This window comes from Diaphorina citri, unplaced genomic scaffold (assembly GCF_000475195.1).
Source record: "Diaphorina citri unplaced genomic scaffold, Diaci psyllid genome assembly version 1.1 scaffold1741, whole genome shotgun sequence".
NCBI lineage: Eukaryota > Metazoa > Arthropoda > Insecta > Hemiptera > Psyllidae > Diaphorina > Diaphorina citri.
The window spans coordinates 25,861-49,689 of NW_007379167.1; the positions used below are offsets into that span (position 1 = coordinate 25,861).

Sequence of the window (23,829 nt, forward strand, 5' to 3'; positions counted from 1 at the left end):
TTTTTGTAAATAAAAATTTTTTAAATTTATTTTCTTAAATAATATCTAGATTTTATACTAAAATATTTTATATTAAAAATTTATAAAAATTTTTATTTAATTATCTATAAACATATATTTTATACTATAAATGAATCAATTTGCTAAAGAAGTAATTTCTATTTTACTTGAAGAGGAAATGTGTAAAAGTTATCTTGATTATGCGATGAGTGTAATTGTTGGGAGAGCATTACCAGATGTGCGGGATGGATTAAAACCAGTTCATAGACGTGTATTATTTGCTATGCATGAAATGAATAATTTATGGAATCGTCCTTTTGTAAAATGTGCACGAGTTGTTGGGGAAACTATGGGAAAATACCATCCTCATGGTGATGTATCAATTTATGATGCTTTAGTAAGAATGGCACAATCATTTTCTTTACGTTGCACATTAGTAGATGGACAAGGTAATTTTGGTTCTATAGATGGGGATAGTGCTGCGGCAATGCGTTATACTGAATGTCGTTTAAATAAAATTTCTAATGAATTACTTATTGATTTAGATAAAGAAACTATTGATTTTATTTCAAATTATGATGGAAAAGAAAAAGAACCATCTGTATTACCAACACGTATTCCAAATTTACTAATAAATGGTTCTTCTGGTATTGCTGTTGGTATGGCGACTAACATACCTCCTCATAATTTAACAGAAGTTATTGATGGTGTATTATATGTTTTACATAATCCAGAATGCTCAATTAATGATTTAATCAAGATAATTCCAGCTCCTGATTTTCCAACAGCAGGTATTATTTATGGATTATCTAGTGTTCATGATGGCTATTATACTGGAAAAGGTCGTGTAATAATACGAGCCAAAACTCATATAGAAGAATTTAATAGAGAAAATCGCACAGCAATTATTATTGATGAACTTCCATATCAAGTTAATAAAAAATCATTATTAGAAAAAATTTCTCAATTAGTTAAGGAAAAAAAATTAGAATGTATTTCTAATTTACGAGATGAATCAGATAAATCTGGGATGCGTATAGTTATTGAATTGAAGAGAAATGAAATACCAGAAATAGTATTAAATAAATTATATAAACAAACTCAGTTACAAAATACCTTTGGTATGAATATGTTAGCATTAGTTAATGGACAGCCTAAATTATTAAACCTAAAAGAAATACTTTATTATTTTATTTTACATCGTAAAGAAGTAATAAAACGAAGGACTATTTTTGAATTACGTAAAGCGCGTGAGTACGCTCATATTCTAGAAGGATTAACGATAGCATTAACAAACATTGATAATTTCATACAGATTATTCGTTCAACATCCACACCTCAAGAAGCAAAAAATAAAATTATTGAATCTACATGGAATTTACCTGATGTTAGTAAAATAATTGGTTTTAATAAAAAAAATTATAATACTATTTCAAAAATTAATAACATATCTAAACTACAAAATAATGATATGTATAAATTATCTGATATACAGGCTCAAGAAATTTTAAAGATGCCTTTACAACGTTTAACTAATATGGAACAAAAAAAAATAATTAATAAATATGAAAACGTTATAAAAAAAGTTATAGATTTAACAGATATATTATCTAATTCAAAACGAATTATAGAAATAATTACTGATGAACTAAATATAATTAAAAATAAATATGGAAGCCATAAAAAAAATATACGGCGCTCTGAAATAATTTTAAATGCCATAAATCCTAGTACGGAAGATTTAATTGCATCTCAAGATATGGTAATTACATTATCAAATTTAGGATATATCAAATCTCAACCAATTTCTGAATATCGCGCACAAAAACGAGGAGGTAGAGGAAAAAAAGCCATGATGACAAAAGATGAAGATTGGATTAATCAACTATTTATAGCTAATACACATGATTATATCTTATGTTTTTCTAATTATGGTAGATTATATTGGCTAAAGGTTTGGCAAATCCCTCAGGGATCTCGAAATTCACGAGGTAAACCAATTATTAACATGTTTTCATTAAAAAATAAAGAAAAAATTACTGTAATTTTACCTTTATCTAATAATAAACGTGATTTTCCAAAAAATAATTATGTTTTTATGTCAACTAGTCTAGGTATTGTTAAAAAAACTTTATTGTCAAATTTTAGTAATCCACGTAAATCTGGAATTATTGCTGTTAATTTAAGTAATGAGGATTTTTTAATTGGAGCAGCATTAACTGATGGTAGTTATGATATTATGCTTTTTTCGGATTCTGGTAAAGCAGTACGTTTTAATGAAAATTCTGTACGAGCAATGGGACGCTCGGCTCGGGGAGTTATAGGTATGAGGCTAGAAAAGAAACAAAAAGTTATAGCCTTATTAGTCTCAAATAATCAAAAACAATCAGTTTTAACTGCAACCGAAAATGGTTATGGTAAACGTACGTTAATAAAAGAATACACAAAACACAATAGAGGTACTAAAGGAATAATTTCAATTAAAACTAATAAACGAAATGGGAAAGTTGTAGCGGCAACATTGGTTAATAGGTATCATGAAATTATGTTAATTACAACTGGAGGTATTCTTATACGCACACGTGTTTCAGAAATTCGTAAAATGGGAAGATCTACTCAAGGAGTTATTTTAATAACTGTTGAAAATAAATCTAAATTATGTGGAGTACAACGTGTAATGGAAAACGATATTAAAGATAATAAAAATAATAGCATATGTAATAAAAATAATAACATATAAAATTTGAATTTTTGTAAAAATTAAAAATTTAATCAAATTTCAATTGAATTTAGTTATGTAAGATAACAATGATAAAAAAATATATTCCAGTTATAACAATAGATGGTCCAACTGCCTCTGGAAAAGGAACTGTAGCACAATTAGTTGCATCGAAATTAGGTTTTCATTACTTAGATTCAGGTGCATTATATCGATTAGTTACCTTATCTGCAATTAATAATAATATACAACTAGATAATGAACTAGAATTAGTTATTTTAATAAAAAAACTGAACTACAATTTTTTAGGTAAAGAAGTATATTTGAATGGTGTTAATGTAACCACATTAATTCGAAATGAAAAAGTAAGTAATAATGCCTCAAAAATTGCAAAATTTAAAAATATACGAAAAGAATTATTTAAAATACAAGTGAAATTTCGTAAATTTCCAGGATTAGTGGCAGATGGACGTGATATGGGTACAACAGTTTTTCCGGATGCTTTTTTAAAAATATTCTTAACAGCAGATATTAAACAAAGAACCAAAAGAAGATATAAACAATTGATGCAAAAAGGTTTTTCTGTTAGCATGAGTGATTTGTTAATAAATTTGATAAAACGTGATATTCGTGATAAAACTCGTAACTTATCGCCTTTAAAATGCCCTGAACAGGCGCATTTATTAAATACCTCTAAAATGAACATTAATCAAGTAGTAAATCAGATATTAGATTGGTATAAATATAAAAAAAATTAAAAATATTAATTATTTTATAATATTATTCGACTATTCTTAATAATAGATCGATTTTTCAAACCTAAATCTTATATATTTTACATAAAAATTTATTTATTTAAAAAAAATATTGAATATATTTTAATATATTATGTCAACTACCATTATTCTTAATCAAGATTCTACAAAAAAAGGTCCAGATAGTTTTGCGACTTTATTTAAAGAATCTTTATTACGTCATGATATGCGATCTGGAGAAGTAATTTCTGCTGAAGTTATTGGTTTAGATCGTAATTTTGTTATTATTAATGCAGATTTAAAATCCGAAGCATTTATCCCTATTGAGGAATTTAAAAATGATAATGGCGAACTTGAAGTTAAAATTGGTGATTTTGTTTCTGTTGCAATTGAATCTTTAGAAAATGGTTTTGGAGATACTATTTTATCTCGTGATAAAGCTAAACGTTTAGCTTCATGGCTTTCTTTAGAAAAAGCCATGGAATCTGGAGAAATTATTACTGGCACTATAAATGGAAAGGTTAAGGGTGGTTTAACTGTTTTAACAAATGGTCTAAAAGCTTTTTTACCTGGCTCACTTGTTGATATACGCCCTGTTAAAGATACCACCCCATTTGAAGGAAAAACAATGGATTTCAAGGTTATTAAACTTGATCGTAAGCGCAATAATGTTGTATTGTCACATCGCGCGGTAATTGAAGAATCCATGGGAGAAGAACGCCAAAAACTAATAGAAACTCTTAAAGAAGGATGTACTGTTAAAGGTGTTGTAAAAAATATAACCGATTATGGGGCTTTCATAGATCTAGGTGGAATTGATGGTTTATTACATATTACTGATATAGCATGGCGTCGTGTTAAACATCCTTCAGAAATTTTAACTATTGGTCAAGATATTTCTACTAAAATTTTAAAATATGATCAAGAAAAAAATCGCGTTTCATTAGGTATGAAACAATTAGGAATTGATCCATGGATTGGATTATCTTTTCGCTACCCACGAGGAACACGTTTATTGGGTAAAGTTACTAATTTAACTGATTATGGTGCATTTGTTGAAATTGAAAAAGGTATTGAAGGCCTAGTTCATATATCTGAAATGGATTGGATCAATAAAAATGTTACTCCAAGTAAAATTGTTCAATTAAATGATACTGTTGAAATTATGATATTGGAAATAAATGAAGAAAGACGTCGTATTAGTTTGGGAATGAAACAATGTAAAGATAATCCTTGGGAAAATTTTTCTATCATACACAAAAAAGGCGAGAAAATAAAAGGTATAATTAAATCAATTACTGATTTTGGAATATTTATTGGATTAGATGGTAATATTGATGGACTTATACATTTATCAGATTTATCCTGGACTGATCCAGGAGAAGAGATTATACGAAATTTTAAAAAGGGAGATGAAATTGAAGCTATCATACTTTCAATTGATGTTGAAAAAGAACGTATTTCTTTAGGAATTAAACAACTTGAGGGTGATCCATTTAATAATTATGTTAATATAAATGATAAAGGTTCATTAGTAAACGGTATTATTAAGTCTATTGATACCAATAAAGGAGCAATTATTCAATTATCAAATGAAGTAGAAGGTTATTTACGTATTTCTGAAGAAGATAATAAACATGAAAAAAAATTAAAAATAGGTGAAAATATTGATGTACTTACAGTACTGATTGATCATAAAACACGATATATTCAACTGTCTTTTAAAAAAAAAGAAGTTATCAAAAAGAAAAAATTATTAACATCCATTAATGCTAACACAATTTCCGGTACAACAAATTTAGGCTTAATATTAAAAGCTGAACTAGAAAAAATAAAATAATATTATTTATCTTACCAATAAAAACATTAATTTATTATTCTATTTAAGTGCGACCGAAGGGAATCGAACCCCTATCAACAGAATCGGAATCTGTAATCTTATCCGTTAGACCACGGTCGCATTAAAAAATAATTTAAAATAAAAATAATTAATTAAATTTAATTTATAAACTTATAATTTATAAACTTATAAATCATAATTAAATCAATATATTTATTTAAAATTATTGTGTTATATTTAATTTTTTATTATTAAAATTTTTTATTACATATTAGGATAATTTGTTCCACTTCCTCCCTCCGGAGTAATCCATTCAATATTTTGAGTAGGATCTTTTATATCACAAGTTTTACAATGAATACAATTTTGTGCATTAATTTGTAAATGTTGGATTTTATTTTTTTCTATTATAAATTCATATACACCAGCTGGACAATAACGAGCCTCAGGTCCCGCATAAATAGAAAAATTTATATGAATAGGTATTTTTTTATTTTTTAATATAAGATGTATCGGTTGATCTTCATCATGATTAATATTTGAAACATATATTGAAGAAAGTTTATCAAATGTTAATTTATTATCTGGGTTAGGATATTTTATAGGAATATGTTTTGAAGCAGGTTCAAGATAAGTGTAATCTGAATTTATATTATGTAATGTAAAAGGAAATTTTCCGGAAAATAATATTTGATCAATCCCTATTATTAACATACCAATATATAATCCTTTTTTCATTGCTGGTTTAAAATTACGAGCTTTATAAAGTTCTTTATATAACCAAGAAGCTTGAAAACTTGTTTTATATGTTATTAATTTATTAAATTTATTATTAGAACAAATCTTTTTAAATATCGAATCCGCCACTAATATACCGCTTTTTATTGAGGTATGTATACCTTTTATACGACTTACATTCATAAATCCTGCATTACAACCAATGAATGCTCCTCCATCAAAAATAAATTCTGGCAATGATTGCAACCCCCCAGTTGTTATAGTTCTCGCGCCATAAGAAATTCTTTTTCCACCTTTTAAAATTTTACATATTTTTGGATGAGTTTTATAACGTTGAAACTCCTCAAATGGAGATAAATAAGGATTTTTATAATCAAGAGAGATAATGTATCCAATAGAAATTTGATTATTTTCCATATGATATAAAAATCCACCACCGTAAGTTTTATAATCAAGAGGCCAACCAATTGTATGAATTACTAAACCCTTTTTATGTAATTTTGGGTTTATTGTCCAGAGTTCTTTAATTCCTAAACTATAAGTTTGTGGATCTTTTTTATTATCTAAATTAAATTTTTTAATTATTTGTTTACTGAGATGCCCTCTTGATCCTTCTGCAAATAATGTATATTTTGCATATAATTCCATTCCTAATTGAAAATTTTTTTTAATTATACCCTCTTTATTTATACCAAAATTATTAGTAGCAATCCCGCAAACATTATTTTTACTATCATATAAAATTTCAGATGCAGAAAAACCAGAAAAAATATCTATCCCCATATTTTCTGCTTTTTTACCCATCCAGCGAACTAAATCTGAAAGTGAGATAATATAATTACCGTGATTTTTAAAACAAATTGGCAGTATCCAAGATGGAATTTTGTATGATTTTTTTGAAGATAAAAATAAAAAACGTTCTTCTATAACAGGAGTATTGAATAATTTATTTAATTTTTCTTTTGGAAATAACTCGAAAATAGATCGTGGATCTATTATTGCTCCTGATAAAATATGTGCCCCAAGTTCACTTCCTTTTTCTAGTACACAGATTTTAATTTCTTTATTTTTTTTAATAGCTAATTGTTTAAGCCTGATTGCCGCAGAAAGCCCTGATGGGCCACCTCCAACTATAATCACATCATATTCAATAGATTCCCTAGGTCCATATTTATTAATTAAAGAATGATTTAATGAAGATATATAATTCATATTTTTACCTTAAAATATTTTATAATTAAAATCTTGCTAATATACGTATATCAGGACCAATTTTTTGTATTTCATGAAACTTTAATTTTATTTTTTTATCTAATGAATAATGAGGAGGTAAAGTAAACATATTATATGCTTCTCCAATCAAAATTGGGGATATATATAGCAACAATTCGTCTACACATCCTTCTAATATTAATGCGGTATTTAATTGATAACCAGCCTCAATATGAAGTTCATTAATTTTTCTTTTCCCTAATTCAATAATAACCGCTTGAAGATCAACTTTTCCTAAATTATTTGGTAAAACAATAACTTCATGACCAAGATCTTCTAATATTTTTCTTTTCATTGGAAGGTCTGTAGCAGTAAATATACAACTACCACCTCCTTTTAAAACTCTAAAAAATGGGTCAATACGTAAATAACTATCAATTACAATACGATATGGTTGATGTGATGTTTTTATTGATCGTACATTTAACCGAGGATTATCTTTTAATACAGTTCCAATTCCCGTTAAAATAGCACAAGAGCGCGCTCGCCATATATGGCTGTCATTACGCGATTCTTTTGATGTAATCCATTGACTAGAATTATTATATAAAGAAGTTTTATTATCTAAGCTACTAGCTATTTTCATACGTACCCATGGTATTCCTCTTTGCATTCTTGAAAAAAAACCAATATTTATCTCGTATGCTTCTTTTTGCATCAATCCTTGTTTAACGGAAATCCCAGCCGAAATAAGTTGAGCCACTCCTTTTCCTGAAACTAGTGGATTAGGGTCATTGATCGCAATAATAACTTTTTTGATACCAGATTTAATTAAAGCCTCTGTACAAGGTGGGGTATAACCAAAATAACTACAAGGTTCAAGAGTAATATAAACAGTAGAATTATATACATCATAACCTTGCGCAGCTGCATTTAAAAGAGCATCAATTTCAGCATGATTCCCACCTGGACTTTTCGTATAACCACAAGAAATAATGCGTTTTTCTTTTACAATAACACACCCAACTCTAGGATTAGGAGAACTATTTATTGATAATTTAGCTTGTTGTAAAGCTAACGTCATTGCCATAAAGTCAATTGAATCAAAAAACATTATAAATTAATAATAATATACAACTAGATAATGAACTAGAATTAGTTATTTTAATAAAAAAACTGAACTACAATTTTTTAGGTAAAGAAGTATATTTGAATGGTGTTAATGTAACCACATTAATTCGAAATGAAAAAGTAAGTAATAATGCCTCAAAAATTGCAAAATTTAAAAATATACGAAAAGAATTATTTAAAATACAAGTGAAATTTCGTAAATTTCCAGGATTAGTGGCAGATGGACGTGATATGGGTACAACAGTTTTTCCGGATGCTTTTTTAAAAATATTCTTAACAGCAGATATTAAACAAAGAACCAAAAGAAGATATAAACAATTGATGCAAAAAGGTTTTTCTGTTAGCATGAGTGATTTGTTAATAAATTTGATAAAACGTGATATTCGTGATAAAACTCGTAACTTATCGCCTTTAAAATGCCCTGAACAGGCGCATTTATTAAATACCTCTAAAATGAACATTAATCAAGTAGTAAATCAGATATTAGATTGGTATAAATATAAAAAAAATTAAAAATATTAATTATTTTATAATATTATTCGACTATTCTTAATAATAGATCGATTTTTCAAACCTAAATCTTATATATTTTACATAAAAATTTATTTATTTAAAAAAAATATTGAATATATTTTAATATATTATGTCAACTACCATTATTCTTAATCAAGATTCTACAAAAAAAGGTCCAGATAGTTTTGCGACTTTATTTAAAGAATCTTTATTACGTCATGATATGCGATCTGGAGAAGTAATTTCTGCTGAAGTTATTGGTTTAGATCGTAATTTTGTTATTATTAATGCAGATTTAAAATCCGAAGCATTTATCCCTATTGAGGAATTTAAAAATGATAATGGCGAACTTGAAGTTAAAATTGGTGATTTTGTTTCTGTTGCAATTGAATCTTTAGAAAATGGTTTTGGAGATACTATTTTATCTCGTGATAAAGCTAAACGTTTAGCTTCATGGCTTTCTTTAGAAAAAGCCATGGAATCTGGAGAAATTATTACTGGCACTATAAATGGAAAGGTTAAGGGTGGTTTAACTGTTTTAACAAATGGTCTAAAAGCTTTTTTACCTGGCTCACTTGTTGATATACGCCCTGTTAAAGATACCACCCCATTTGAAGGAAAAACAATGGATTTCAAGGTTATTAAACTTGATCGTAAGCGCAATAATGTTGTATTGTCACATCGCGCGGTAATTGAAGAATCCATGGGAGAAGAACGCCAAAAACTAATAGAAACTCTTAAAGAAGGATGTACTGTTAAAGGTGTTGTAAAAAATATAACCGATTATGGGGCTTTCATAGATCTAGGTGGAATTGATGGTTTATTACATATTACTGATATAGCATGGCGTCGTGTTAAACATCCTTCAGAAATTTTAACTATTGGTCAAGATATTTCTACTAAAATTTTAAAATATGATCAAGAAAAAAATCGCGTTTCATTAGGTATGAAACAATTAGGAATTGATCCATGGATTGGATTATCTTTTCGCTACCCACGAGGAACACGTTTATTGGGTAAAGTTACTAATTTAACTGATTATGGTGCATTTGTTGAAATTGAAAAAGGTATTGAAGGCCTAGTTCATATATCTGAAATGGATTGGATCAATAAAAATGTTACTCCAAGTAAAATTGTTCAATTAAATGATACTGTTGAAATTATGATATTGGAAATAAATGAAGAAAGACGTCGTATTAGTTTGGGAATGAAACAATGTAAAGATAATCCTTGGGAAAATTTTTCTATCATACACAAAAAAGGCGAGAAAATAAAAGGTATAATTAAATCAATTACTGATTTTGGAATATTTATTGGATTAGATGGTAATATTGATGGACTTATACATTTATCAGATTTATCCTGGACTGATCCAGGAGAAGAGATTATACGAAATTTTAAAAAGGGAGATGAAATTGAAGCTATCATACTTTCAATTGATGTTGAAAAAGAACGTATTTCTTTAGGAATTAAACAACTTGAGGGTGATCCATTTAATAATTATGTTAATATAAATGATAAAGGTTCATTAGTAAACGGTATTATTAAGTCTATTGATACCAATAAAGGAGCAATTATTCAATTATCAAATGAAGTAGAAGGTTATTTACGTATTTCTGAAGAAGATAATAAACATGAAAAAAAATTAAAAATAGGTGAAAATATTGATGTACTTATTAATCATATTGATCATAAAACACGATATATTCAACTGTCTTTTAAAAAAAAAGAAGTTATCAAAAAGAAAAAATTATTAACATCCATTAATGCTAACACAATTTCCGGTACAACAAATTTAGGCTTAATATTAAAAGCTGAACTAGAAAAAATAAAATAATATTATTTATCTTACCAATAAAAACATTAATTTATTATTCTATTTAAGTGCGACCGAAGGGAATCGAACCCCTATCAACAGAATCGGAATCTGTAATCTTATCCGTTAGACCACGGTCGCATTAAAAAATAATTTAAAATAAAAATAATTAATTAAATTTAATTTATAAACTTATAATTTATAAACTTATAAATCATAATTAAATCAATATATTTATTTAAAATTATTGTGTTATATTTAATTTTTTATTATTAAAATTTTTTATTACATATTAGGATAATTTGTTCCACTTCCTCCCTCCGGAGTAATCCATTCAATATTTTGAGTAGGATCTTTTATATCACAAGTTTTACAATGAATACAATTTTGTGCATTAATTTGTAAATGTTGGATTTTATTTTTTTCTATTATAAATTCATATACACCAGCTGGACAATAACGAGCCTCAGGTCCCGCATAAATAGAAAAATTTATATGAATAGGTATTTTTTTATTTTTTAATATAAGATGTATCGGTTGATCTTCATCATGATTAATATTTGAAACATATATTGAAGAAAGTTTATCAAATGTTAATTTATTATCTGGGTTAGGATATTTTATAGGAATATGTTTTGAAGCAGGTTCAAGATAAGTGTAATCTGAATTTATATTATGTAATGTAAAAGGAAATTTTCCGGAAAATAATATTTGATCAATCCCTATTATTAACATACCAATATATAATCCTTTTTTCATTGCTGGTTTAAAATTACGAGCTTTATAAAGTTCTTTATATAACCAAGAAGCTTGAAAACTTGTTTTATATGTTATTAATTTATTAAATTTATTATTAGAACAAATCTTTTTAAATATCGAATCCGCCACTAATATACCGCTTTTTATTGAGGTATGTATACCTTTTATACGACTTACATTCATAAATCCTGCATTACAACCAATGAATGCTCCTCCATCAAAAATAAATTCTGGCAATGATTGCAACCCCCCAGTTGTTATAGTTCTCGCGCCATAAGAAATTCTTTTTCCACCTTTTAAAATTTTACATATTTTTGGATGAGTTTTATAACGTTGAAACTCCTCAAATGGAGATAAATAAGGATTTTTATAATCAAGAGAGATAATGTATCCAATAGAAATTTGATTATTTTCCATATGATATAAAAATCCACCACCGTAAGTTTTATAATCAAGAGGCCAACCAATTGTATGAATTACTAAACCCTTTTTATGTAATTTTGGGTTTATTGTCCAGAGTTCTTTAATTCCTAAACTATAAGTTTGTGGATCTTTTTTATTATCTAAATTAAATTTTTTAATTATTTGTTTACTGAGATGCCCTCTTGATCCTTCTGCAAATAATGTATATTTTGCATATAATTCCATTCCTAATTGAAAATTTTTTTTAATTATACCCTCTTTATTTATACCAAAATTATTAGTAGCAATCCCGCAAACATTATTTTTACTATCATATAAAATTTCAGATGCAGAAAAACCAGAAAAAATATCTATCCCCATATTTTCTGCTTTTTTACCCATCCAGCGAACTAAATCTGAAAGTGAGATAATATAATTACCGTGATTTTTAAAACAAATTGGCAGTATCCAAGATGGAATTTTGTATGATTTTTTTGAAGATAAAAATAAAAAACGTTCTTCTATAACAGGAGTATTGAATAATTTATTTAATTTTTCTTTTGGAAATAACTCGAAAATAGATCGTGGATCTATTATTGCTCCTGATAAAATATGTGCCCCAAGTTCACTTCCTTTTTCTAGTACACAGATTTTAATTTCTTTATTTTTTTTAATAGCTAATTGTTTAAGCCTGATTGCCGCAGAAAGCCCTGATGGGCCACCTCCAACTATAATCACATCATATTCAATAGATTCCCTAGGTCCATATTTATTAATTAAAGAATGATTTAATGAAGATATATAATTCATATTTTTACCTTAAAATATTTTATAATTAAAATCTTGCTAATATACGTATATCAGGACCAATTTTTTGTATTTCATGAAACTTTAATTTTATTTTTTTATCTAATGAATAATGAGGAGGTAAAGTAAACATATTATATGCTTCTCCAATCAAAATTGGGGATATATATAGCAACAATTCGTCTACACATCCTTCTAATATTAATGCGGTATTTAATTGATAACCAGCCTCAATATGAAGTTCATTAATTTTTCTTTTCCCTAATTCAATAATAACCGCTTGAAGATCAACTTTTCCTAAATTATTTGGTAAAACAATAACTTCATGACCAAGATCTTCTAATATTTTTCTTTTCATTGGAAGGTCTGTAGCAGTAAATATACAACTACCACCTCCTTTTAAAACTCTAAAAAATGGGTCAATACGTAAATAACTATCAATTACAATACGATATGGTTGATGTGATGTTTTTATTGATCGTACATTTAACCGAGGATTATCTTTTAATACAGTTCCAATTCCCGTTAAAATAGCACAAGAGCGCGCTCGCCATATATGGCTGTCATTACGCGATTCTTTTGATGTAATCCATTGACTAGAATTATTATATAAAGAAGTTTTATTATCTAAGCTACTAGCTATTTTCATACGTACCCATGGTATTCCTCTTTGCATTCTTGAAAAAAAACCAATATTTATCTCGTATGCTTCTTTTTGCATCAATCCTTGTTTAACGGAAATCCCAGCCGAAATAAGTTGAGCCACTCCTTTTCCTGAAACTAGTGGATTAGGGTCATTGATCGCAATAATAACTTTTTTGATACCAGATTTAATTAAAGCCTCTGTACAAGGTGGGGTATAACCAAAATAACTACAAGGTTCAAGAGTAATATAAACAGTAGAATTATATACATCATAACCTTGCGCAGCTGCATTTAAAAGAGCATCAATTTCAGCATGATTCCCACCTGGACTTTTCGTATAACCACAAGAAATAATGCGTTTTTCTTTTACAATAACACACCCAACTCTAGGATTAGGAGAACTATTTATTGATAATTTAGCTTGTTGTAAAGCTAACGTCATTGCCATAAAGTCAATTGAATCAAAAAACATTATAAAAATAAATTATAACAATCAGTTATTATAATATTTATATTGCATTAGAAAATTAAAAAAAGAAAAATTATAATTATAATTTTTCTTTAAATATATTTTAATTAATATTATATATAATAATATAATAAATATTTTTAAAAATAAAAATATATTTTATATACTTTATAAATTAATAATAAATATTATGAATAATATCGTTTATTTTAAAAAAAAATCTTCAAATAATTTAGTGATAAGAAGTTTAAAAAACGTATGGCATCCTTGTGCGCAAATAAAATATCCTGTAGAAAATAAAAGTAATTTTTATAAAATTCCATTGATTCCAATTAGTCATGGAAATGGTCGTTAATTGATGTTTCAGGAAAACGTTATTTAGATGCTATTAGTTCTTGGTGGGTTAATCTTTTTGGTCATTCTAATTCTTATATTAATAAAGCATTAAAAAATCAACTTAATAAATTAGAACATGTAATGCTATCTAATTTAACGCATAAACCAGTAATAAAATTATCAGAAAAATTATCATCTCTTACTCAATATAAACTTGGGCATTGTTTTTATGGCTCCGATGGAGCATCTGCCGTTGAAGTTGCTTTGAAAATGAGTTTTCATTATTGGTACAACAAAGGATTTTTAAATAAAAAAAAATTTATTTGTTTACAAAATAGTTATCATGGTGAAACATTAGGAGCTTTAGCGGTAACTAATATTCAGTCATTTAAAGAAATATACACGTCTTTATTAAACAAAACTTATATTATTACCACACCAGATTCAAGAAATATAAATAAAGGAAATAGTGCTAATGAAATAGCTAGATGTGCTATTTTTGATTTAGAAATTCTTTTAAAAAAAAATCACAATAAGATTGCTGCTATTATTATTGAACCATTAGTGCAATGTGCTGGTGGTATGATAATGTATGATTCAATATATTTAAAGTTAGTTCGTGAAATTTGTAATAATTACAATATTCATTTAATTGCAGATGAAATTGCAGTTGGATGCGGTCGAACTGGAAAATTTTTTGCTTGTGAACATGCTGAAATTTGGCCGGATTTTCTTTGTTTATCAAAAGGTATTACAGGAGGTTATTTGCCTTTATCATTAGTAATGACTACTGATAAAATTTATAATTCAATTTATTATAAAAATAATATAAATATTTTTTTACATTCACATTCATATAGTGGAAATCCATTAGCTTGTTGCGCTGCATTAGCAACATTAGAAATTTTTAATAAAGATAACATATTACAACGAATTTCTCAGGACATGAAAAAAATTACAAAAGCACTTACTTCTTTAATAACACATCCTAAGATTATTAATTTTCGTCAAAAGGGAATGATCTGGGCATTTGATGTTATAATTGAAGACCCAGAACAAATAGAAACATTTTCTAAAAAATTTTTTGTTGCTGCTTTAAAAAATGAATTATTATTAAGACCGATTGGAAATACAGTTTATTTAATGCCTCCATATATTCTTAATAAAAATGAAATACAACATATGACATCAGCAATTTTTCAAACTTTTAATGAAGTAATTACATAAAAATAAAATTTTGAAATTTACACGTAAATTTCAAAAAAATATTTAACAATAGATTATAAATATTTAACTAAATAAGATTTTTTTTAAAAAATAAATAATATTAAAATATTTTAGATAATTTATTTTTAAATTTTTTATTAAAACAATGATTTATAATTCATATTTATAATTAATATGTCACTGAAAATTATTCAATCTTCTAAAGAATCTAATTCTATAAAAAAAAATAATGCTATTTCATCATCACAATCATTAATTTGGAAGCTTGATGAAGTAATTAATTTATTTAATTTACCATTTAATGATTTATTATTTCGCGCTCAAAAAGTACATAGAAAATATTTTGATGCCAATGAAATTGAATTAGCGGTACTATTATCTATAAAAACCGGAGGTTGTACAGAAGATTGTGGATATTGTCCTCAATCTACACATTATAATACAGAAATTACAGCTACAAAAATTTTATCTATAGAATCAGTTATTACCGCCGCTCAAAAAGCAAAATCAGATGGAGCTACTAGATTTTGCATGGGAGCAGCATGGAGAGAATTAAAAGACAGAGATTTAGATAACATTGAAAATATGATTTGTGAGGTTAAAAAAATAGGTTTAGAAACTTGTTTAACATTAGGTATGTTAAATGAAAATCAAGCATATCGTTTAAAAAAAGTTGGTTTGGATTATTATAATCATAATTTAGATACTTCTCCTAAATTATATGGAGATATTATTAGCACAAGAGATTATGAAAATAGACTTAATACACTTAAAAATGTGCGTAATGTAGGTATTAATATATGTTGCGGCGGTATAATAGGATTATCTGAGTCCAGAGATCAGCGTGCAGAATTAATTTTTCAATTAGCAAATTTAAATCCATATCCAGAATCAGTTCCTATTAATAATTTAGTACAAATTAAAGGAACTCCATTATATGGTTCTTCTATTTTAGATCCATTAGAATTTATACGAACTATAGCTGTCGCACGAATAACTATGCCAACTTCTAGGATAAGAATGTCAGCCGGTCGAAAAGAAATGGGGGAGACAACACAAGCTTTTTGTTTTTTAGCTGGAGCTAATTCAATTTTTTATGGCGATAAACTTTTAACTACTGATAATACAAAAACTAATGATGATAGTAAATTACTTAAAAAATTAGGAATAAATACTCGAAATATAAAAATTAAAATGAAAAATAATATAAAACAAATTTAGATTTAATAATAAAAAATTAATTATATTACTATTAAAATATATTTAATTATAATAAAATATATTTAGAATCAAAGATAAAAGGAAGTGTGGCCGAGAGGTTTAAGGCACCAGTCTTGAAAACTGGCAACAGGTAAAACCGGTTCGTGAGTTCGAATCTCACCACTTCCATATATTTTAAATAAAAATTTTTTAAATATTTTTAATAATCAATGAAATAAAAATAATTATTGAAATTAAATATAATTATTTTTATAATATAATTGTTGAAAATAAAAATATTAATTTTAAATTTAAATATAAATTAAGTCGCCCTGGTGGTGAAATGGTATACACAAGGGACTTAAAATCCCTCGCTAATAAATAAAGCTTGCCGGTTCAAGTCCGGCCCAGGGCACCATTTATTATATAAATCAATACATTATATTCAATTACTTTTTCCAAATACATCTTCCATTTGAATGTTTATCTATCTTAGATAGAATCATATTATGTTGAACTAACTCATTGGAATTGGCTAATTTTATTGGAATATTATTTGGTATTTTTATTTTAGTTTCAATATTATTTGAATTATTAATTTTAGGTTTAAAATTTAAATTACTTTGACCTCTGGTCATTGCTAGATATACTTCCGCTAAAAGTTCTGCGTCAAGTAAACCGCCATGTAAAGTTCTATGTATTTTTGAAATATTATAGCGATCACATAATGCATCTAAAGAATTACGTTTTCCAGTATGTATTTTTCTTGCCATCAATAATGTATCAGTAATTCGATAAATATATTTTGTAAAATTTGAATAACCTAAAAGAGATAATTCCATATCCAAAAATCCAACATCAAATGCTGCGTTATGAATTATAATTTCAGAATTAGAAACATAATTTAAAAAATTATCTACAATTTCTGAAAATTTTAATTTATTTTTAAGAAATTTTGTTGTTAAACCATGTATAGCTAAAGCACTTTTTTCGGAATCTCTACCGGGGTTAATATAATAATGTAAATTATTTCCAGTAATTTGACGATTTTTAATTTCTACGCATCCAATTTCAATAATACGATGACCATCAATAATATTTAATCCTGTTGTTTCTATATCTAAAACAATATGACGATGCATTTTATAAAAAAAATTATTTAATAATATTGGTTAACAATTTAAAAAAATATTTTTAAATTTTAATAAATTGAGTTAGAAATAAAATGTGGTGGAGGTTATCGGAATTGAACCGATGACATCCTGCTTGCAAAGCAGGTGCTCTACCAACTGAGCTAAACCCCCATTCATATATATAGGTCTGATTGGACTCGAACCAACGACTACCGCGTTATCAACACGGTGCTCTACCAACTGAGCTACAGACCTAAAATTTAAATATATAATAACATTATAATACTAAAATTATTTTTTGTATCGTTTTAACAAAATATTTTTTAAAAATTTTTTTAATTTTTATAAATAAATTTTAAAAAATAAATTATTTTTAAATTTACATAAATCTAAATACTTTTAACTTCATAAATCTATACTATAATCCTCTTGTTTTGTGTGCTTGCAAAACTCTCGTACAACCTATTATAAACGCAGCGGTACGTAATGATACTTTTTTTGTGTTAGCTAATTCCCATATAGCATCAAATGCATTACATATAATATTATTTAATCTTAAATTAATTTCTTGTTCTGTCCATAATAAATTAGAAAGATTTTGTACCCACTCAAAATAACTAACAATTACACCTCCGGCATTAGTAATAACGTCTGGCGCTAATATTATTCCTTTATCTCGCAAAATATCATCCGCTTCTGTTGTTGTTGGTCCATTAGCTCCTTCTAATATAATTTTTGCTGTAACATTATTTGCATTATTAATGGTAATTTGATCTTCAATCGCAGCTGGAATCAATATGTCACATGGAATAGACCAAAATTCTTTAGAATCATTAATTTTTTCACCCTCATTAAAATCTTTTATACTTCTTGTGAAAGTAACATATTTTTGTAACTTAGGTATATTAAATCCATTTGGATTATAAATTGTTGTTTTATCATCCTGTATTGCCACAATTTTTGCGCCAGCTTTAAAAAAAAGATTTGCCGCAACACTACCTACATTACCAAACCCTTGTATAGAAATTTTAGAGTTAATAATATTTAAATTTATTTTAGAAGCAATTTTACTACCAATAATAAATACACCGCGCCCAGTTGCTTTTTGTCTACCAAAACTACCCCCAATAGAGATTGGTTTGCCTGTAACAATACCTGGTATAGTGTAATTTTTTTTTGTTGAATAAGTATCCATCATCCATGACATAATCTGCATATCAGTTCCAACATCAGGCGCTCAGTACTGTTAGTACTTGTCAATTCTAATAATAACATATGAGTAAATTAATTTATGTTCAAATTTGTTATGCTGATTTACAATTACAAATTTTATATGAATTATATGTGACAAATCAAACTTCTATACAAACAGCAATTCTTCAAAGTAATATTTTACATAAAATTAGTAAAATTAATTCAATTAATTTAAAAGTAGGTATTTATGGAAAATTAAAAAAATTAGATACAATATTACGTAATAATGATAGAATTGAAATTTATCGTCCATTGATCATTAATTCAAAAAATTACATTATCGCAAAATAATTAATAATTCTTAATTATATTAAAAATTTTAATATTAATTAAATTTTGTTCACCGTTATATTGGTGAACAATTAATATAAAATTTAAATAATTATTTTTCAAAAAATAAAAAATTTATTTTGATAAAGCATCTATTACACACAATGCAGTCATATTTACAATTCTTCTTACTGTCGCTGATGATGTTAAAATATGAATCGGTTTTGAACAACCTAATAAAATAGGGCCAATTGCAACACCATTACCAGATGTTATTTTTAATAAATTATAAGCTATATTTGCAGATTCAATATTTGGTAACACCAAAAGATTAGCATCTCCAGTTAATTTAGAATTTGGTATTTGTTTGTGTAATAATTCATTATTTAGAGCGTAATTTCCATTCATTTCTCCATCAATTTCTAATTCTGGCATTTGTTTTTGTATTAATTTTAATGCTGTCCTCATTTTATGAGCTGAAATATTATTATTTGAACCAAAATTTGAATTAGATAAAAGAGCAACACGAGGTTTTAAGCCAAGAGAAAACATTTTTTTTGCTGCTAAAATTGTAATTTCTGATAATTCTTCTGCGTTTGGATTTTCATTAATATGTGTATCAACCAACATTAGTTGCCGATCCATAAGAATTAAATTACTCATTGCTGCATATATATTTGTTTTATTTTTTTTGCCTATTATTTGATCGATATAATTTAAATGTAATTTGGTAGAACCAAGAATACCACAAATCATTCCATCAGCATTTCCTTTATGAATAGCCATAGCGCCTATTAATGTATTACATTTTCTCATTTTTAATTGAGCATATTGCTCAATCATACCCTTACGATTTGTCATAGATAAATAAGTTTTCCAGTAATCCTTATACTGTTTATTAAAATCAGGATCTATTATTTCAAAATGTATTCCGGGTTTTATTCGTAATCTAAGTTTTTTGATATGTTGTTCTAAAATTTTTGTACGTCCAATTAAAATAGGAAAAGCCAAATTTTCATCAATAACCACTTGTATAGCGCGTAGTATTTTTTCCTCTTCTCCTTCCGAATAAATAATTCTTTTAATATTTTTTCGTGCTTTTTTAGCTATCTGAAAAATAGGATTCATAAAAGCACTACTACGGTAAACAAATTTTTGTAAATGATTTGTATAAATTTCTATATCTTTAATTGGTTTAGTGGCAACACCAGATTTTTCGGCAGCAATTGCAACAGCTGGAGCAATTTTAATCATTAAACGAGGATCAAATGGCTTTGGAATAATACATTCTGATCCAAATGTCATATTAGTAATTCCATAAGTTGTATTAACAATATCAGATTGTTCTATTTGAGCTAAATCAGCAATTGCATGTACTGCTGCAATTTCCATTTCCCGTGTAATAGTTGTAGCCCCAGAATCTAGTGCTCCACGAAAAATATAAGGAAAGCATAATACATTATTTACTTGGTTAGGATAATCAGAACGACCTGTAGCAATAATTGCATCATTTCTAACAGATTTAATATCTTCTGGTAAGATTTCTGGTAATGGATTAGCTAACGCTAATATTATAGGATTTTTTGCCATTTGTAATACCATTTCTTTTTTTAATACTCCAGATACTGATAATCCAAGAAAAATATCTGCATTAGGAATAATATCAGATAATGTTCGAGCTGTAGTATCTTTTATAAAACGAGCCTTATTTGAATCCATTAATTCAGACCGTCCCTTATAAAGAACTCCAGCTAAATCTGTAACAAAAATATTTTGTAATGGAAAACCAAGATCAATAATTAAATCAAGACAAGCTAATGCTGCAGCACCTGCTCCAGAAACCACTAATTTACAATCTTTCATTTTTTTTTTAACTAATTTTAATCCATTTAAAATAGCTGATCCAACGATAATAGCAGTCCCATGTTGATCATCATGAAATACTGGTATTTTCATATGATTACGTAATTTTTTTTCAATATAGAAACATTCTGGAGCTTTAATATCTTCTAGATTAATACCACCAAAAGTTGGTTCTAATGAAAATATAATATCACATAATTTGTCTGGATCTGTTTCATTTATTTCAAGATCAAAAACATCAATTCCGGCAAATTTTTTAAATAATACTGCTTTTCCTTCCATTACTGGCTTAGATGCTAATGGACCAATATTTCCCATTCCTAAAACAGCTGTTCCATTAGTTATTACTGCAACTAAATTTCCTTTAGTAGTGTATTTAAATACATTATTTGAATTAGATACAATTTCTTCGCAAGCAGAGGCCACGCCCGGAGAATATGCTAATGCTAAATCATCTTGATTACTAAGTTGTTTACTTGGAATAACACTAATTTTTCCTGGGATAGGGAATTCATGATACTCTAAAGCGGATTGATGTGATTTTTTACAAAAATTTTTTTTAAAATTAATCATTATAATATATTTTATTAGTTAATATTTTATGAAAATAAATAATTTAATTTTTATGAAATTGCAGTACTGTATTACACAATAATTGTTTTAAGTCAGTAATTTAATTACAAAAAAATTTGAAAAAAATTCTATAAAATATATTTATAGTCAACGTGTAGGAGTAAGCGATCATGTGGTATTTAGAGCCGCTGAAGTCTTTAAATATAAATTTAATACGTTTTGTTTCAAAAAACTAAAGCCCTGAAATCAAACGCCTAATTTTTTTAATATGGTTTTTATTGTAATATTTTTTATATAACTAAATGTACTAGAGTAGATGTGCAGAATTCTTAGTCGATATGTTAACACTATGATTATATGAAAGGCCATCGGATAAAAGGATATAATATCGACTCAAGACGGCAAAGGTAAATATTAAGATAGTATTAGACTCTGAATTGTTGTTAGGAAGCTCACTATTACATCTCTAATATTTTATATTAGAGATAAAGCGGCGCGCGGTTAGTAAAACAGTAGGCTACCTCCTTCTTAAGGTTAGGCGCTCAGTACTGCTAGAGGGTACGTGCCTCTTGATACCTATTTATGAGCCCGTTTTATACATCAATCATTCGACAAAACAGCATACCATAGCTTATAGGTATGTGCAAACTTATAAGGTTATTCCTTAGGGATAGGTTAATGGAATTAGGAGCTTTCAAATCGGTAAAAATATACATAAAAATAATTAAAAAATCGATTTATGTTATGAAAACGTTGGCCTCATATTTAGTAGTATGTATCCGATATATTTGCAAACGTAACTCCAAATTTTAGTTATTAAAAAATATTAAATAAAAACTATATAGAAAATAGCGATTTATATAGCTTAGTTTGAAAAAAATCGTATCAACTTATTTAAAGACTTATTAATATAACATGATGCTATTACACTAGCATTCTATTTTTTAGATAATGAAGACCTAATAATAAAAAAATTTATTTAGTGCTTAACATGTTTTTAATTGGTTTACTAAAACTGTAAAAGAATAATAAAATAAATTGTTTGGCGATACGTAGGTTATCAATTGTTTAAATACAAATATACGAGGAAGTCTAACTCGTTAAAGTAAAAGTACTACGCCCTTAAAATTTAGAACAGGAGGCGGTACTTATAGTTTTACACTAGATTATTTATTGTCCTGTATCGTCTCGTAAGCTATACGGTAGGCCCGCTGGACGGGGGGTAAATCTTAAGGTAGATTAAAGTATTCCTAGTAATAAAAACCTTTTGAAAGGTTTCTCGTTTTAGATTACCTAGAAAAAATTTTAATAAAAAAAGTAATTAAAATAATTTTAATCTTCTTTAATTAATGGTCTATTGAGAAAGGTATTAAATTTTTTTAATGCTTGTCTTATTAAATGTAGAGGTAATTTAAAAAGGTAATAATAAAACTATTCGGTTAGGTAATTTTTATAATTAAAAAGTTAGTAGAAAATTATTAAACAACCATATATCAATCAACGCGTTCCAACTATTAGACCTCAACCTATACTCTATTATCTTCATTATTTTCTTAGAAGAACTCGACGAAATTATTTTGCTCTTCAATTACAAAATTAACTAAGTAATAAAAAAAATCGCGTCCGTTATTAAAATAGTAGTTATAGTCATTATAATGCATGTATACAATGCAGTATTAATAATTATGCATTGGTCGCAACGTGATATAGTTTATGTTAGTAATTAGAACGGCACTGGCTCTACTGTTATTAGTATTCGTCATTATGGTGTATGTATGTTTGAATGAAAAGGACCACAATAACCTATTTTATAAACAAAAAATGCTCTTTTACTTAATATATAAGAATTTCATGAGTATTCTAATTTTAAAAGTTTTAATTAATTTTTAATTATCTTATATTTTGATTTATTTGTAATATTATTATATATTCTAGAAACTATTATTCTAGATATAATTGCTCGTTAATTAAAAAATTTTATTTTACACTATATGAATTTATTTCATTTTAAAAGAAGTTTAAATTTTTAAAATATATTAAATTAAAATAATGATAAAATAGATAAAAATAAATAGAATTTATTATTAAATAATTTAATCTTTCATTTTTATATTTTATTATTTTTATTATAAAAAATAATAGATAAGTTTTTAAATTTTTTATATAA

The 23,829-nt window shown here is 26.6% G+C and overlaps 3 protein-coding genes and 4 non-coding genes across 7 annotated transcripts; all 7 read right to left on the reverse strand.

Annotated features, from left to right (window-relative positions):
* Positions 1 to 5,341: 5,341 nt before the first annotated feature.
* On the reverse strand, positions 5,342 to 7,303 carry LOC113470677 (electron transfer flavoprotein-ubiquinone oxidoreductase-like). The gene has a single exon (XM_026829307.1). The coding sequence runs from the start codon at positions 7,262 to 7,264 to the stop codon at positions 5,579 to 5,581; it is 1,686 nt and encodes a 561-aa protein (XP_026685108.1). The 5' UTR covers positions 7,265 to 7,303; the 3' UTR covers positions 5,342 to 5,578.
* On the reverse strand, positions 5,363 to 5,434 carry Trnar-ccg. The gene has a single exon. It is a non-coding gene; the product is annotated as a tRNA-Arg (tRNA).
* Positions 7,304 to 10,215: 2,912 nt separating the features above from the next.
* Positions 10,216 to 12,734, reverse strand: LOC113470676 (electron transfer flavoprotein-ubiquinone oxidoreductase-like). Its single transcript, XM_026829306.1, has one exon. The coding sequence runs from the start codon at positions 12,693 to 12,695 to the stop codon at positions 11,010 to 11,012; it is 1,686 nt and encodes a 561-aa protein (XP_026685107.1). The 5' UTR covers positions 12,696 to 12,734; the 3' UTR covers positions 10,216 to 11,009.
* On the reverse strand, positions 10,794 to 10,865 carry Trnar-ccg. The gene has a single exon. It is a non-coding gene; the product is annotated as a tRNA-Arg (tRNA).
* Positions 12,735 to 16,987: 4,253 nt separating the features above from the next.
* On the reverse strand, positions 16,988 to 18,937 carry LOC103517081 (NAD-specific glutamate dehydrogenase-like). The gene has a single exon (XM_008482093.3). The coding sequence runs from the start codon at positions 18,916 to 18,918 to the stop codon at positions 18,121 to 18,123; it is 798 nt and encodes a 265-aa protein (XP_008480315.1). The 5' UTR covers positions 18,919 to 18,937; the 3' UTR covers positions 16,988 to 18,120.
* Positions 17,801 to 17,873, reverse strand: Trnaa-ugc. Its single transcript has one exon. It is a non-coding gene; the product is annotated as a tRNA-Ala (tRNA).
* On the reverse strand, positions 17,885 to 17,957 carry Trnai-gau. Its single transcript has one exon. It is a non-coding gene; the product is annotated as a tRNA-Ile (tRNA).
* Positions 18,938 to 23,829: the final 4,892 nt, after the last annotated feature.

Coding starts and splice junctions, on each gene's coding strand:
- LOC103517081 (XM_008482093.3), bottom strand. CDS start 18,918: ATGCAGATTATGTCATGGATGATGGATACTTATTCAACAAAAAAAAAT.
- LOC113470677 (XM_026829307.1), bottom strand. CDS start 7,264: ATGAATTATATATCTTCATTAAATCATTCTTTAATTAATAAATATGGA.
- LOC113470676 (XM_026829306.1), bottom strand. CDS start 12,695: ATGAATTATATATCTTCATTAAATCATTCTTTAATTAATAAATATGGA.